General features: G+C 36.7%; 2 protein-coding genes across 10 annotated transcripts in view; one reads left to right on the top strand and one right to left on the bottom strand.

Annotated features, from left to right (window-relative positions):
• LOC18107622 (FRIGIDA-like protein 4a) overlaps positions 1 to 15460 on the top strand; it is a 69129-nt gene that overhangs the window by 10967 nt on the left and 42702 nt on the right. The window contains exon 3 of one of the 2 annotated variants that reach the window (XM_052449052.1): positions 14473 to 15359. The exons of the other annotated variant lie outside the window; for it this stretch is intronic. Coding sequence (XP_052305012.1) covers positions 14473 to 15096 — 624 coding nt within the window. The 3' untranslated portion in view covers positions 15097 to 15359. Of the gene's footprint in view, positions 1 to 14472; positions 15360 to 15460 lie in introns of those variants that run through there. 2 annotated transcript variants of the gene reach the window in all.
• The window catches only part of LOC7476269 (protein ACCELERATED CELL DEATH 6), a 91967-nt gene continuing 80898 nt past the window's right edge, over positions 4392 to 15460 (bottom strand). For 4 of the 8 annotated variants that reach the window (XM_052449045.1, XM_052449047.1, XM_052449046.1 and 1 more), the window contains one exon: positions 4392 to 5276. In XM_052449045.1, coding sequence (XP_052305005.1) covers positions 4668 to 5276 — 609 coding nt within the window. In that variant the 3' untranslated portion in view covers positions 4392 to 4667. Of the gene's footprint in view, positions 5277 to 9233; positions 9318 to 9559; positions 10099 to 10266; positions 11002 to 12389; positions 12442 to 15460 lie in introns of those variants that run through there. The other 4 variants (XM_052449049.1, XM_052449048.1, XM_052449050.1 and 1 more) reach the window with 2 other exon arrangements.

The raw sequence follows: 15460 nt of genomic DNA, 5'->3' as shown, positions 1-15460 counted from the left end.
ACTTTGAAAACCTATAAAAACAAAAGGTCATCTCATGACATAGTTTCACCGAAGACCTCATTGCCAAACACAAGAGCATATAATCTCTTTTTCAAGAAAAAAAATAGCCAAGGAGTTGCAATATTTCAAAAGCAAATTGTTTTAAACTCACAACGAAACAATTTTTGTTTTCAAAATGCAAGATCAAGATTTCAAGATTCATTCTAGACCCATATTCCTTCACAAAACTAAAAAGGAGAGAAATGAGAGAATGGCCTCTTAAAAACATTATTTGTCTAAGTCACTGACATAGCACACTTGGGGGCAATGACTAGTACAAGGGGGCAACATTGTGTTTAGAAGGAGAATCGATCCCTTATAGGAAAAAGAGATGAGCATTTCCTACAACAAGATAAGGGGGTATTTTGGTTTACGAAAGACAACTTGATCCTTTTAGCAATTGACACCGAATGTTATTAGAAGTGAGACGGGGAGTAATGAATGATCGTCTCAAATTATTTGACGAGACAGAAAATCTCTAGCAAGCAAGTGGGTCATGATGGGCACCACAAAGGCTCAGTTATGTAAACAAATTTGGGAATAAACTTACATAGGCTAACTCAAGTGGGCTAGAAGCCAAGCAATGAAGATGACCAAATCAGAGATATCATGTCTTCATCAATCAAACAACAAGAAGATCAAGAAGAAATGGGGGCCTATATTTTAAATCAGGTAAAGATGCATGTATATCATCTAAACTTTGAGACATTGGACAATGAGTTTTGCAAATTTCATAAGAGAAAATTCTGGCGGAATCCATCAAGTGGAAGGCCAACTTGAAATGGCCAAAGATTGAAATTGCTTTTGAAAATTTTTCATTTTTGAGAATTTTTCAACCTGGGCAGGCCGCCCATGAGAATTAGGCCACCTGAAAAATCTCTGTGTTTTTCCACCTCCTTCGAATGCACCTTCGAGCCTTCGATCATCATTTTTAGGGCGCCTTCGAGCACTCATTTCCTTTCAAGTGCACCTTCGAGCCTTTGACCATCCAAGGTAGTGCATTTCCTAACCCTACCTCCCTTTTCGAGAGCGCTTTCAAGCCCTTATCTCCTTTCAAGTGCGCCTTCGAGCCTTCGAGCCTTTCGAGTGCGCCTTTAAGCACTTGACCATCTAAGGTAGTGCGTTTCCTAACCCTACTTCCCTTTCAAGGGCATCTTCAAGCCTCTATCTCCTTTAAAGTGCGCCTTTGAGTCCTTGATCATGTAAGGTAATGCGTTTCCTAGCCCTACCTCTCTTTTAAGTGCGCCTTCGAGCCCTCATTTCCTTTCAAGTGCACCTTCGAGCCTTTGACCATCCAAGGTAGTGCGTTTCCTAACCCTACCTCACTTTTTGAGAGCGTCTTCGAGCACTTGACCATCCAAGGTAGTGTGTTTCCTAACCCTACCTCTCTTTTGAGTGCGCCTTCGAGCCCTCACCTCTTTTGAGTGCGCCTTCGATCCCTCACCTTTTTCGAGTGCGCCTTTGAGCCCTCACTTCCTTTCGAGCGCGCCTTCGAGCCCTCGACCATTCTTTTGAGTGCGTCTTCGAGCCTTCACTTCCTTTGAGTGCGCCTTTGATCCCTCGACCATCCTTTTGAGTGCGCCTTCGAGCCCTCATTTTCCTTTCTCTTTTTACTTGGGTAGGTCACCCATTACAATGAGACCCTTTCTTTGTATTTTCCCACCTAGGTAGGTCACTTATTACAACGAGACCACTTCTAAGAAAAAAAAATCTCTCTCTATATTTTCACCATCGAACAGGTCGTTTGGAACAATTAGACAACTCGCGAAATCCTTTGCGTTTCTTCTTCCTATCGGGCAGGTCGCCTGGAACAATTAGACCACTCGCAAAACCCTTCTCGCGTTTTATTCTTCATCAGGCAGGTCGCCTGGAACAATTAGATCACTCGCGAAATTCTTTGCGTTCTTTTATCATCGGGCAGGTTGCCCAAATTTGATCCATTTAAAAAAAAAAACACAACAAAAAAAAGTGGATCTTCTTCCAAATAACTTGTTTCTTGATTTCTACATCTCCTTGTAAAAGTCATATGTCAATCTATTGTTTTCGAAGTTTTCAAGACTCTAAAAAAAAAAGAAGCAAAAGTTCTTTCTATATCTACTTTTCTTTATAAATTTACTACACAAAGCTAAAAGAAAATGAAATTTTCCAATATCTTTGCATAGTAAATATTATAAAGAGGAGACAACTGTCATAACCCAATTTTTGACAATTTTATTTTATTATTATTATTACTATTATTTTATTTACTGAAAAATGATAATAAAAAAAATATGATAAAATGATGATGAAAAACAAATAAAAAATGAATAATAAATTAAAATTTGGGTTAAGGGTAACATGATTGGAAGTTTTGAGACTTAATTGAGCTTGGAATTAATTTAATTAATCAAATCAAGGGCTTAATTGGAGAATTGATAAGTTTTGAAACTTATTCGAGCTTGGAATTAATTTAATTAATGAAATTAAGGACTTAATTGAAGAAATACCAAAGTTTGGGGCAAATTGGGGGCCAAATTACAGCAGATTAAAGTCCAAGGACTAGCTTGTAAACAGCGCGGAAATAAAGGGGTCCAATTATAATTTACCCAGGGACTTGATTACACGATTTCATAACTTCAGTGACCAGATTGAAAATGTCTATTCCCATCACACAAACGGCGCCGTTTTTAGAATTTGTTAATCGCCTTCTTCGTCTTCCTCCTCAGGAGCCGTTGCTGGAGTAAAGGATGGAAGCCGTTTCAAATCTCTGGCTATAAAGCCAGAGAAGATGAGATGGCGCAGGAAAAAAAAAACTGAAGAAGAAAACAGAGGGGGAACCGCAGGAACAGAGAGAAGAGACCCAGAAAAAAAAGAAAAGGCAAAAAACCCAGGGAGAGAGGAACGAGAACCAGAGAAAAAAACACAGGAGACGAACACAAAAAAACCCAGGAGACACAGACGAAGAGAGAAAAACAGAGAGAGACGGAGAGAAAAAAAGCACCGGGAAGAAAAGAGACACAAAGAAACCAGAGGAACTCTTAGTTTTTTTTTTTTTCCAGAAATCCCATAACAGAAACTAGCCTTCCGTCACCAGAGGGGACCGAAACAGCAAGGAAGAAAACAAACGCCAGAGGTGGAAGCAGTAGAAAAACAGAGCAAAAAAAAAAAATACACAGACGAGAGAAGAAGAAACAGAGGGCAGGAAAGCAGAGGTACAAGGAGGAATTCCAGTTCCTAGCAACGGACGCCTTCACTGATCTTCGCCCAAGACGCTAACACTCCAGCGAAGCAACCTGCGGCAAGGTAAGCTTTCTCTTCCTCTTCATTCTTTTTGAAACTTCAGTGCATTTAGCACTGTGCGAAGGTAATTAATTACCTTCGCACAGTGCCATGCACGCGTGAATCAAGTTCACGCGTGCTTTGCCCAGCCGGGTCACTGGCTTGGGCTGGTGACCGGGCCGGGTTGGCTGGGTCTAGCCCAGCCCATATGAGCTGAGCTGGGCCCAGTCAATAAATAAATAAATAAAAGAATAAATAAAAATAAAAAATAAAAAATAGAAATAGAAATTGCATGCATTAGAAATAAGAAAATACATGTTTTTTTTATTGATTTTATTCACTGATACCGGAATAAAAAAAATGATTTTAATGATTTTTTTTAGCTACGAATTTTTACCAACGCCAGAGTTGGAATTATTCGTAGTGGAATTTTTACCAACGCCAGAGTTGGAATTACCCGAAATGGAATATTTACCAAGACCAGCGTTGAAAGTAACTGTAATTAAATATTCACGACGCTAGAGTCATGAATATTACCAGTGAATTGTCATAACACAAATAAACAAGATGCGTTAGGGGTGCTTATATCTTCTCTAGCCACAACTAGTCTCGTACTATAGAATCTATGTTGACCAGTTATGGTTCCTAGTGACTATAATACTAGATAGTGACTCCTTAAATAAGACATTTTCCCTAAAAGAACAAGATGTTAGAAATTTATTCTTTCCTTGTAAAATTTTTAAGACTGCCGCGATGTCTTGGTGTGACATTATCATCATGATTATTTTTTTTTAATTTGTTCTATATGCTCTAGCAGTTTAGCACATTAATTTTTTTTTATCATTTAATTAAAATAAAACAAATTTATTTAATCTAGTCTGATTTATTTAAATCATGTATTTTTCTCTATGCTTTAGAATACATTTTACAACACTTTTATATGAAAGAAAAAGAATCCAACCCCACATCATAGCTGAGGTGCACGACTAGTACATACTATTTATCAAAAACGCATGCGATTAGTTGTTGTCAAACTATTTAGTGCTATGAATTCGACAGTCAAGTACCCTGCAACTCTGTAAAGACACACCAGAGACATGTATGTTCTGCTTTATAAATAACCAAAGTCATTACAAGAGAGAAGAGAAAGAGCTTAATATCTATTTGTTACAAATTACATGAGATTTAAATACAAGATAAAATGCCCTCCCGGTTGCAAGCTCTCCAGTTTGAACTGGATGGCTCTTATTATCCTTATCACAATTAATATATATGGCAGCACATGTTATCGCCAAACAATTACACAGAATACAAATTTGTCTTTCGATTTTCTAAAAAAATATATTAAAAAAACAATAAATCTTTTGATCCTATTTTGTACCCATAAGAGAAGTCCGTACATCCGACCTCCTTTTCATTCCAGCCATCAATTTAAAGAGATTTGCTTGCACAAAAGACAATATTGAATTTGCAGTTGAAACCATCAATCTATAGGAACAAACTAATTGGGTAAAAAAAAGACAGGCTTGGAATGTGATGATGGTTGTGAAAAATCCATTACGTTCTTGCACCGTGATTGCCAGGATGAATGTATATGCTATACCCATGCAGAGAAGGGAGTAAAAATTAAGAAATGTCGCCATCTCCATGCAAGATGTTACATAACTGGCACGACCTAATGATATCCGACCAAGGATTATAGCGGCGATGAGGGAGAAATTCATAGCTAGCATGTCAAAAAAAATATAAGCTCTCATCAGATTTTTTGAACTACCACTGTTAAAATCAGAACCTGATCCAGGCACAGTGATAGCACCAGCGAAGGTTACTCCAGCTACCAGTACTGCCACCACGAGAAGATTCCCTACCCCTCTGTTCAGTTCCTCCGTCGTTAACGTCGTTCTTAGTAAATCAAAGAGAAGCTTGATGTCAAACTCAGTCTTATCATCTGCCTCCACCAAAACTGTTAATACCTCACGCTGAACAACAAAGTGTTAATTAGAAAATATATTGTAAACAAATTATATAAAGCATCATGACAATGTTAGCTTAATATCCCATAATAACGAAGAAGTAATTCATCGCTATTTAGTAGATCAGTGAGATATCTATATTTTTGAGCAAGTAAAGAACTTTATTTCCATTTTGGATGAATCAAATTTAAGGTAATTAAAAGAAATCTATCATTCCCTTTTCCGTAAAGTTGCAACTTGGATAAAATTTGGATGTGAAAGTTTTTGCTATACTAGAATATATTTGCTTCCATCACTTGATTAGCTTCTTATGTGGACCCCAACGGCTAGAATACAAAGTAATTTGACTTAAATACCATCTAAAGTGAAATGTGAATGTTTCAAATGGCAAACCAAAACCATCTCACACCAATAAAGCGTTCTAGCGGTTAAGACACTGCTATATCCCTGCAAGGGTGAGAACACAAGTTCGATCCCCAGAAAGCGCACTTCTTGGGAGGGGCAGTCACGAACCCCGAACGAGACTCACTACCAGAAAATCGATAAATACAAATAGAAATACCGAGTGAACTGTTCACTTCCCAATTGCACTATTAATTATTGTTCTTTACAGATAAAATCACTGACGGATTGAAAAGTTGTCGGTGTTATTTGGCGGTTTTCTGAAAAATTTTGATTAAATTAAATATTACAGACGGAATCAACTATGAATTGAAAAGTCATCGGTGATATTTGGCAGTTTCTAAAATTTTTTAATTAAATTAAAAATTTAAATTAAATATTACAGATGGAATCACTGACGGAATGATTAAAAATATTAATATTTAATTATCCGTCGGTAAAACGCACAATAAAAAACCTAGAATTTATAATTTCACAACAGACGGTTCTCCTTTCTTCTTCTTCTTCTTCTTCTTCTTCCCCATATGTAAAAAACATGAAATCCATTTCTTTCTCTTCTCTCCTCTCCTCAACTCCTTCTCTTCTCCTCCATGCTCAGGTATGTATTCTTCTCCTTTTTTCTTTTTTCTTCACAGTTTTATTTAATTAATATACTTTACGAATTGTTTTTCTTTTCTTAGCTTCACTTGCAACCAAGGTTGTTAAAATCGTGATTCAACTCGTAAAATCGTACGATTTTACGAGTCAATATAGGCTAAACGTGCTAAATCGTTCAAAAAACTCGGAAATAGGTAAAATCGGGTAAAATCGTTAAAATCGGGTGAAATCGTGCAAAAACGCGATTTTACACCCGATTTTACGCGTCTATACCAAAACAGGAAATGTTGCGCCACTGTTCCCTCTAGCTCCACGTGTCAAGCAAGTATTGGCCTATTGACTATTACACAGTACACACAATCACACCGTGTGACTCACACGCAGAACAAAACCACGATCTTCATCTTTCTTCATCTTTTTTCAGTCTTTCACACAAGTTAACAACACAGAACCGGAAAAAATCAAAATCCCTAAGTCACTAAATCCTTGTTCTCTTTCTCTCAGCCGTCCAAGTTCCAGCAATCAACCATCGGTCCACCACCAACAGGCAACAACCGTCTTTTTCACCAGCCACCATGAGATGCAGATTTCAGACAACAACAACGGCGGCTCTCCAGTGACCAGTCTCCACCAGCCATAGTAAGTTATTCTATTTATCTTTTTGCACCTTCTGCAAATAGCATCATGATTTAGAGTCTAGAGTAATTTATTTGTCAAATTACAGACAAGTCCATGTCCCTTGTGTCATGGGTCTCTCACCGAATCCCAGTCTTTACACAACTGTTTGAATTTTTATGAATTGATGGGTCTATGAATAGGTTGCTCACCGAAAACAAGTTTGTGAATGGGTCTCTCATGGGTCTAATAATTCTCATTCTTTTCATTATTATTTTTTTTTAATTTTTTTTAGAATTAAAAACGCACGCGATTAGTTGTTGTCAAACTATTTAGTGCTAAGAATTCGAAAGTCAAGTACCCTGCAACATGGAAAAACTCTGAAGAGACACACCAGAGACATGCATGTTCTGCTTTATATATAACCAAAGTCATTACAAGAGAGAAGAGAAAGAGCTTAATATCTATTTGTTACAAGAGATACAAATTAATTACATGAGATTTAAATACAAGATAAAATGCCCTCCCGTTTGCAAGCTATCCAGTTTGAACTGGATGTGATCCTATTCTCTACCCATAAGAGAAGTCCGTACATCCATCCTTCTTTTCATTCGAGCCATGAATTTAAAGGGATTTGCACGCAGGAAAGACCTTATTTTATTTGCAGTTGAAAGCATAAATCCATAGGAACAAACTAATTGGATAAAAAAAAGATAGGCATGCGATGTGATGATGGTTAAGAAAAATCCAGTATGTTCTTGCACCGTGATTAGCAGGATGAATGTAAATGCTATACCCATGCAGAAAAGGGAGTAAAAATTATAATATGTCGCGTTCTTCATGCTTGATGTTACATCACTGGCACGACCTAATGATATCCGACAAAGGATTATAGCGGCGATGAGGGAGAAATTCATAGCTAGCATGTCAAAACCAATAAAAGAGCTCCTCAGATATTTTGAACTATCACTGCTAAGATCAGAACCTGATCCAGGCACAGTGATAACACCAGCGAAGGATACTCCAACTACCAGTACTGCCACCACGAGAAGATTCCCTACCCCTCTGTTCAGTTCCTCCGTCGTTAACGTCGTTCTTGGTAAATCAGAGATAAGATTGTTGTCAAACTCATTCTTATCATCTGCCTCCACCAAAACTTGTAAAACCTTACGCTGAACAACAAAGTGTTGATTAGAAAATATATGGTAAACAAATTATATAAAGCATCATGACAATGTTAGCTTAATATCCCATAATAACGAAGAAGTAATTCATCGCTATAAATTTAGTAGATCAGCGAGGCATTCCATATTTTTTAGCAAGTAAAGAACTTTATTTCCTTTTTGGATTAATCAAATTTAAGGTAATAAAAAGAAATCTATAATTCCCTTTTCTATAAAGTTGCAACATGGACAAAATGTGGATGTGAAAGTTTTTGCTAAACTAGAATATATTTACTTCAATCACCTGATTAGCTTCTTACGTGGACCAAAGCAACTAGAATATAATTTGACTTGGATGCCACCTAAAGTGAAATAATTTTTTTATATGTTTTCTTTTATTCTAGAGGTATAAAAGAATTAAATGTGACTGAGGTTTTGACAATTAAAAAATCTTTTTAAATGAGTATTGATTGTTCCTATATATGCAATTACTAGAAGCTTATCGGCTATAAGAGATAATTAATGAAGTTATCTTATTGGCATATGGAAAAAACTAGAGAGTATTGATTGTTCCTCTGGTATTGATGGACTAATCGTTTTCTTTTGAAGTTAGATTTGTACTCTTGAGGATGGATGAAGGAATGGGTATACACAACTATCTTTCAAGAGTTAACAGGATGACAACTCAAGTAGTCAATACTAGAAAACAATTGAGGATAAAGAGTGAATCTACAAGCCATTGGTGCAAACAATACTAGTTAAAAGGATACCTTTAGGTTTAAATGATGCAACTATAATCTTAATGGAGAATGATAGGTTTTGAAAGTAGAAAAGAATGTCAAAAGGTAACGAGGCATTGGTGATGGGAGGTGGTCCTGTAATTTACCATGAAAGATGGGAGCAAAGATGATGATGTTCTCATGGATCATAAATGTAATAAGGTTTTGAAAAATTCATGGATTGTAGATTTTGCATGTTGCCTTCATATTTATTTAAAGAAATAATGTTTTGATACTTGCAAAGAAAATGATGGAGATTCTATGGTGCTAGAATTGATAATAAAATCTAAGTTGCTAGAATTGATAATGTTAAAATTGATATATGATGGAGCAATGAAAACCCTTTGTGATGTTAGGCACATGCCAAGACTTAAAAGAAAGAAAGTTTGTGAAACCGAAAATCTTACCATTTTGCGAACTTCTGCTTTCTGCGATTTGTTCCATACACCTCTCGCAGCGTCATCCTCATGCTTGGTATCGATTAGCTTGTTCTGAGCAAGGACAAGCAAAGACAGTATTAATTTGTAAGTAGACATTCGAAACTGAATTTGAATGTATTTTCTTGCATTCAGGTTTTGTAATGTTAAAGGTTGTCCTTTTCATTTTCATTTTTGCAAGTATATATGATGATTAATTTGGAGTATGATCCCCCGTGATGTTCAAGAGCAATTGCAAGCCCATTAATTGGCACCATAAGGTCAGTTTTTCGAAAAGGCTCAGCATATAAGCATACCATTCCATCTGACTTTGGAGCTTCAAAGCGTCCGCCTTGCAATAATTTCACAACAACACCAGATGGTTTCAACTTTTCATTATTAACAATCCTTGTATCCACCCGCTTGTCTCTCACTAGTGCATGCACTATCTCAGAACGGCCATACATTGCAGCCAAGTGCAAAGGTGTATTTCCATCGTAATCCTTCTCATTTATAAGTGCTTCCAGATCTCGATTTCCCAGTATTTCTTCCACTAATTTCATCTGTCCACTCTCCGCTGCAACATGAAGAATATTCTGTCCTTTTTCGTTGAGAAAATCCATTGGATCGAACCAATAAGTAAGTAGTTCGAGTACTACTTCAAGATCGCCCTTCTGGCATGCAACATGGATAGGTAAGTTGCCTTCTTCGTTTCTTTGTGATGCGGCAACAGGACATCGACTAACCAGGAGTCTTGCTCCAAAAAGGAAGCCCATGGATGCTGCAAGATGAAGGAGACTTCCCCCTTTTTTGTCCTCGGGAAGCATTATATCCGGCTTGCCGTCCGCTAGTTTTTCTAGTGCAGCATAATTTAAAAATTAGATAATCAATACAAAAAACACAAAATGCAGGAAGTTTATGCTTTACATATAATGAAATTAAGAAGAATAAGTTTTAATGGGACCAATAATTATAAGTGTAACATGTTATTTTTCACGTCTAAATGATGAAAACATGTGATTACCTAAATTTCCTTCCGGCATAGCTTCTATAAGAGAAACAATCATCTTCTCGTCGCAACTCTCTACTGCCAAATACAAGGGAGACTTGTCTTCCTTGTTCTTGTGGTAGGAAACTTCTAGGTCTTCATTAACGAGGAAACAGGCCACCTCTCGGCAACCCTTGATGACTGCATCATGCAAAGGGGTGTTTCCTTTATTATTCTTCATCCTCAGCAAGCTAGCAAGTTCAAGTGTTTTATGAGGATCAATTTTCACATGCTTGACGAGATTTTGAATTGTGTCAAACCGTCCAGCCCTGGCAGCCAGATGAAGCGCATTATCACCCAGGAAATTTTTCCTGGTGATTAGGAGGGGGAAGTGATGACACAGTAGCTGTGTCACACCTTCGCTTCCATGGCTTGCTGCCACATGAAGCAGTGAATTTCCAGAGGCAGCAACATGTTTGAAAATGACATTGAGCACTTCCTCTGATGAAACATGTTCCAGTTTATCGGAAACGAGACCAAACAAGGCATTGAAGTTGTCTTCCTTTGCATAGGTATAAAACTCCTTCTGCAGTATTTTATTTGGCTCAGAAAAACCATAGTCTGGCTTCGGAACTGGGAAATTAACTGCCTTCCATCGTTCAAGCTCCTCATGTACTGGTCTCGGCATATCTATTTTTAATTGCATAGAGTTGCAACGTGCTGGAAAATATCGGTTGAGTGCTCGATCTCTTCTTGAGTGACTTAACTTTGCTGCGGTTGTATCAGTGGTAATTACATGTATTGTTATTTGGCCAAGCAAACTAAAGAATTCATAGAAAACATGAATGCAAGAGATGTGCTAATTAAAGTATTAGTGAGAGAAAACGTACATTAGCTACATAATTTTTCTCAATACAATTATTTAGGAGAATATATATAAATGTTTAAATTCAAGTCAAAATCAAGTTGTTAATTTGTTATTGATTGGTTGTGTTATAAATGTTTAAATTCAAGTCAAAATCAAGTTGTTAATTCGTTATTGATCGGTTATGTTTAAGAGTATAGTTGCAGTTATTTTTTAAAAAGCTTTTTACTTGAAAGATAATATTTTTTTATTTTTTTAAAATTATTTTTGACATCAGTATATTAAAATGATCTGAAAATACAAATAAAAAAATTAATTTAAATTAATTAATTTTTTTCAAAAATATTTTTTAAAACAAAAACAAACAAAGTCAAATTCTTCCAGTTAAGGCATTTTTTTATATCCAGGTGCAAGAATAACTATGGTTTTGTGTATTATATTTATAAATAAAATAATATTTTATGTCTTTTAATATATTTTCTAACAGTATTATATAAATTAATAAATTATATGCATAAATATATAAAATTAATATAAATTTTATTAGCGCAAACAACTGATGCCAGTTTGTTAAGAATTTGAATAGAATCTTCAAAAATAATTCTCATAATATGAAGGAGAAAATAATACATATATTTAACCTAGTTTAGCCAATTACCTATTCTACAGGCGGAAATGGTACCAGGATATAACAAAGAAAGAGCAACATTTAAACCCGAAATCAGTTATACTCGTATCATAATACTACAATATCCCAAAAGTCTAATAAATACCTTGATGTGATGATTGATATTTCGCAAAATATAAAGTATTTCTAGCTCAAAGATTAGTGAATAACCCAATAAAATTAAGTTAAATCAATGCATATATATATATATATATATATATATATAAATATTAAATTTGTGTTTTACAGTAAAAATTCACACATCAAATAAACAATTAAGTAATATTAAAAAAAACACGAGGGGTCTATACATAAATTCAAAATGGTTCAAATTGTTTTTTTTAATATAAAACAGAAGCTGGATTGATCAAATATCAAAACGAAAGAGAATAAAATAAAGAGGATTAGACCGGCCTAGAGTTTTCTTTTTGGATGGGTCCAGCTCAAGTGCCGAGGGATCCTTATCAAGACTAGTAGATTAATGCGCTCTATGGGCTGGGCAGGACCCGGCTGGTAACTAGGCACGCAAGTATCGTGCGTGTACGGTGATGAGTTAATTAAAATTCAAAGTGCACAGTGTTAAGTGAATTGAGATTGTAAGACCGGGGAAGAGAAGAAGAGACTTACCTGGTAGTTCTGGAGATGAAGACGTGATGGAGGACTGGTCGACTAGTTACTTTCTTCCTCAGCTTTCACCTCTGTTCTTGCTTTTCTCTGATCGGTTTCTTCCTGTCCGTCCCGTGTTCTGCGTGTGTTTCGTTCTCCTATGGCCTTCTGTTTTGCTCGTCTTCTCTGTATTATCTCTGTTCTTGCGTCTGTGTTTTTGTTTGTGGTCTTTGGTCCAGTGTTCTCTGTGTATTATCTGTGTCTCCTCTGTGTCCGGTCGTCTCTGTTTTTTCTGGGTTTTTTTCGTTCGTTCGTCCTCTCTGTGTTTGCTTGTTTTTCCCCTGCTTTTTTTTTTCCCAGTTTGTCCTCAGTGCGCTCCTCCTGGTGTGTTCTGTGTGTTTCGTTCCCCTGTTGTGTTCTGTTCGTGGGTTTTCTCTGTTCTTTTCGTTCTCCCCCTTGATGTGATGATTGATATTTCACAAAAACATAAGAGATATAAAAATAAATAAAGATATCAAATAAACAAACCTCTCGATGAGAGAAAGCATCACCTCAAATGAACATATTACTATAATAAAACTCATTCAATAAACCACAATTGACGTACTTAAATTAACTATAACTGAAAGGGATTTATATTTTATTATAAAAAGAGTTACTACAGACTGTGATTGTTTTTGCTGTGAATTACATTGTTTAGTACTGTATCGCGAATTATTATAGATAGTGAGTATTATATTATTTTGGAAAACATGATGGGTTGGGGAGACATAATAACATGAGCTGCTCGTCATATAGAGTTGCAAAGAATACAGGGGATATGGGGTTGTCTATTTGATTGGGAAGAAAATGATAAGTTCGGATTTTGGCAGGGTAGCACGACCCAGTCTGCAGATACCTAGCGCTCGGCATGACCCAGCTAATAAATATTTGGTGCTAGGGCTAGCTAGCGAGCCTGGCAGCAACACCAGGTAGCAAACACCTGGCGCTGGGACTGCCATACCCTGAGCGCAAGGTAAACTTGCATGCCTTGTTGAAGACCTGACAAGAAGGTCTGCAAGCCCGCACCATACTGTAAAGAGAAAATAAATTAATGTGATTTTTTTTATATTATACAAAAGTTGAGTGATAATAAAAAAAAAAATTTATTATATCAAACAGACTTTACCAAGGTGATGGAAACAATGCTATACTGCCCTGACAAATAAATGTATAAATGACATGCGAGAGTTGAATTGGTTTTGCTTACATCATTGTGCATAGAACTGCTTATTTCCTTTTCTGAAGAATGTTCATTGTACGCTTAAGTGAACTAGACTCTTTAAGTGTTCAATGGTTCTCATCAACCATTTGTGAAAGAAAAAAAAAGTCTGTTAATTTTATTGGTTTGCCATTCCAACAGGGGTTGGTTCCCCTTTAAATTGTGCATGCAACTTTGTTAGCAAACCTCTTATCTTGGTAGGCAGAGTTTATCTGTGTTGTGACTTCAGATAATAACAAAGTTTTCTGTATTCCCGGGAGTAATAATCCTAACCATCATTTAAGGTTAGTTGACAGAATATCTTTCTTGCTTATTTCTTAGTTCATATGAACCAAACCTGCCTCATTCCTCCCCTCATGAGAGGTAGTTAAGTAGTGTATGATCCCTAGTACTGGTTTCAAGATATGACTATCACTGTGTATATGTCTGTACTTAGTTTAGCTGAGAGTTCAAACAAGTGTTTATGGTGTTAAACTTTTTTCTTAGGAACATCACTTTATTCTCGTCTTTCAAATCTGATTTTGATATATTGTTCTATAATCACTTTTTTAGTAATCGTTTTCAATCATAATTTTTTTTGCAGATATAATCGATGAATTGGTGAAGAATGGGAAAGAGATAGAGGCTGTATATTTTGCTTCTGAATCTGGTTTGACGAAAATATTTTCTCCTGTATCTCTACTCAAGTCATATCTTAAGAATTCCAAGAAGATCACAACTACTGTCTTGAAGAATGGCAATTATAGTGCAGCTGCAACGGTGTGTCTAATCTCTATCTATATTGTGTAATTCTAATGACATGAAATATTTGAGTCTGCAAGATTCTTAGTAATTTTTTTGCAGGATGAATCAAGTACCTTGGAGTTGAATTCTATTAAAGCAATCATCAAATGTGTGGAAGATCATAAGCTTGAATCAGAATTTTCCCTTGACAGCTTGAGAAAACGGGCTTCTCTGCTTGAAAAAACCAAAGCAGAGAGGAAGAGGGGTACGTCAGCTGCCACTGCTACCAAGTCTCAAAACAAGCGAGGCCATGGTTCAAGTGGTGCCCGGGACAGCGGACCTACTCCTTATCGTCAAGCCAAAGCTGCCAAATTTTCAAACAATTATTCCTCTTTCAGCCGCAGGAATGCTCCTCCCCCTGCACAGCATAGCCCGGCTAGAAGATATTCTGGGCCATTCCACTACCCTAGCCAGAGTGTCTATGAGGGCCCTGCAGCAGTCCCGTATGCATCAACTTATGGTATCTCCCACGCTCAAAGCCCTTCCGCAATCTCTCAGCAACCCTACCATCACTCTCAAAGCCCCAGTGCAATTCCTCAACAACTCTACTCACAGCCAGCGGAGAACATGAGTGCTGCCAGTTTCCGTGCCAGTGGTTCTTATGGAAGCCAGACCAGTTATGGGGCATATGATTACGGCTCTGCTGCACCCGTTACTTACCAACCTTCATCCTACACTCAATAAGATGGGAGAAACCTAGCCAGATGTTAAGATTTTTATTTTTAATTTTATTTGGTCTCTATGATTTCTGGATGTGGCCCTCTAATTTTGGGACCCGCCCCCTTCATCTCCCTTTCCCGTATAGAAGTTTTTTTGGTCTTATCTCATGACTGGATATGATGCCCATGCCTGTAACGCTGATTACCTTTATATGGAGCTCAAGCTGGATGTGATTTCCGTGCTGTGAGTTTTAAATGGTTTGGCTATCGAGCGTTGTATTCTTTCCACTTCTTTCCTTGATTGGAGTCGCCATTGGGTACCTATACTTGTTTTTTTGCCAAATTTTGGTTAATCAAACCAATTTCGTTTGCTGCTTGCACTTTTTTAG

This window comes from Populus trichocarpa, chromosome 18 (assembly GCF_000002775.5).
Source record: "Populus trichocarpa isolate Nisqually-1 chromosome 18, P.trichocarpa_v4.1, whole genome shotgun sequence".
NCBI lineage: Eukaryota > Viridiplantae > Streptophyta > Magnoliopsida > Malpighiales > Salicaceae > Populus > Populus trichocarpa.
The sequence above is the reverse complement of the archived record's forward strand: the minus strand, read 5'-3'. Positions and strand labels throughout refer to the sequence as shown.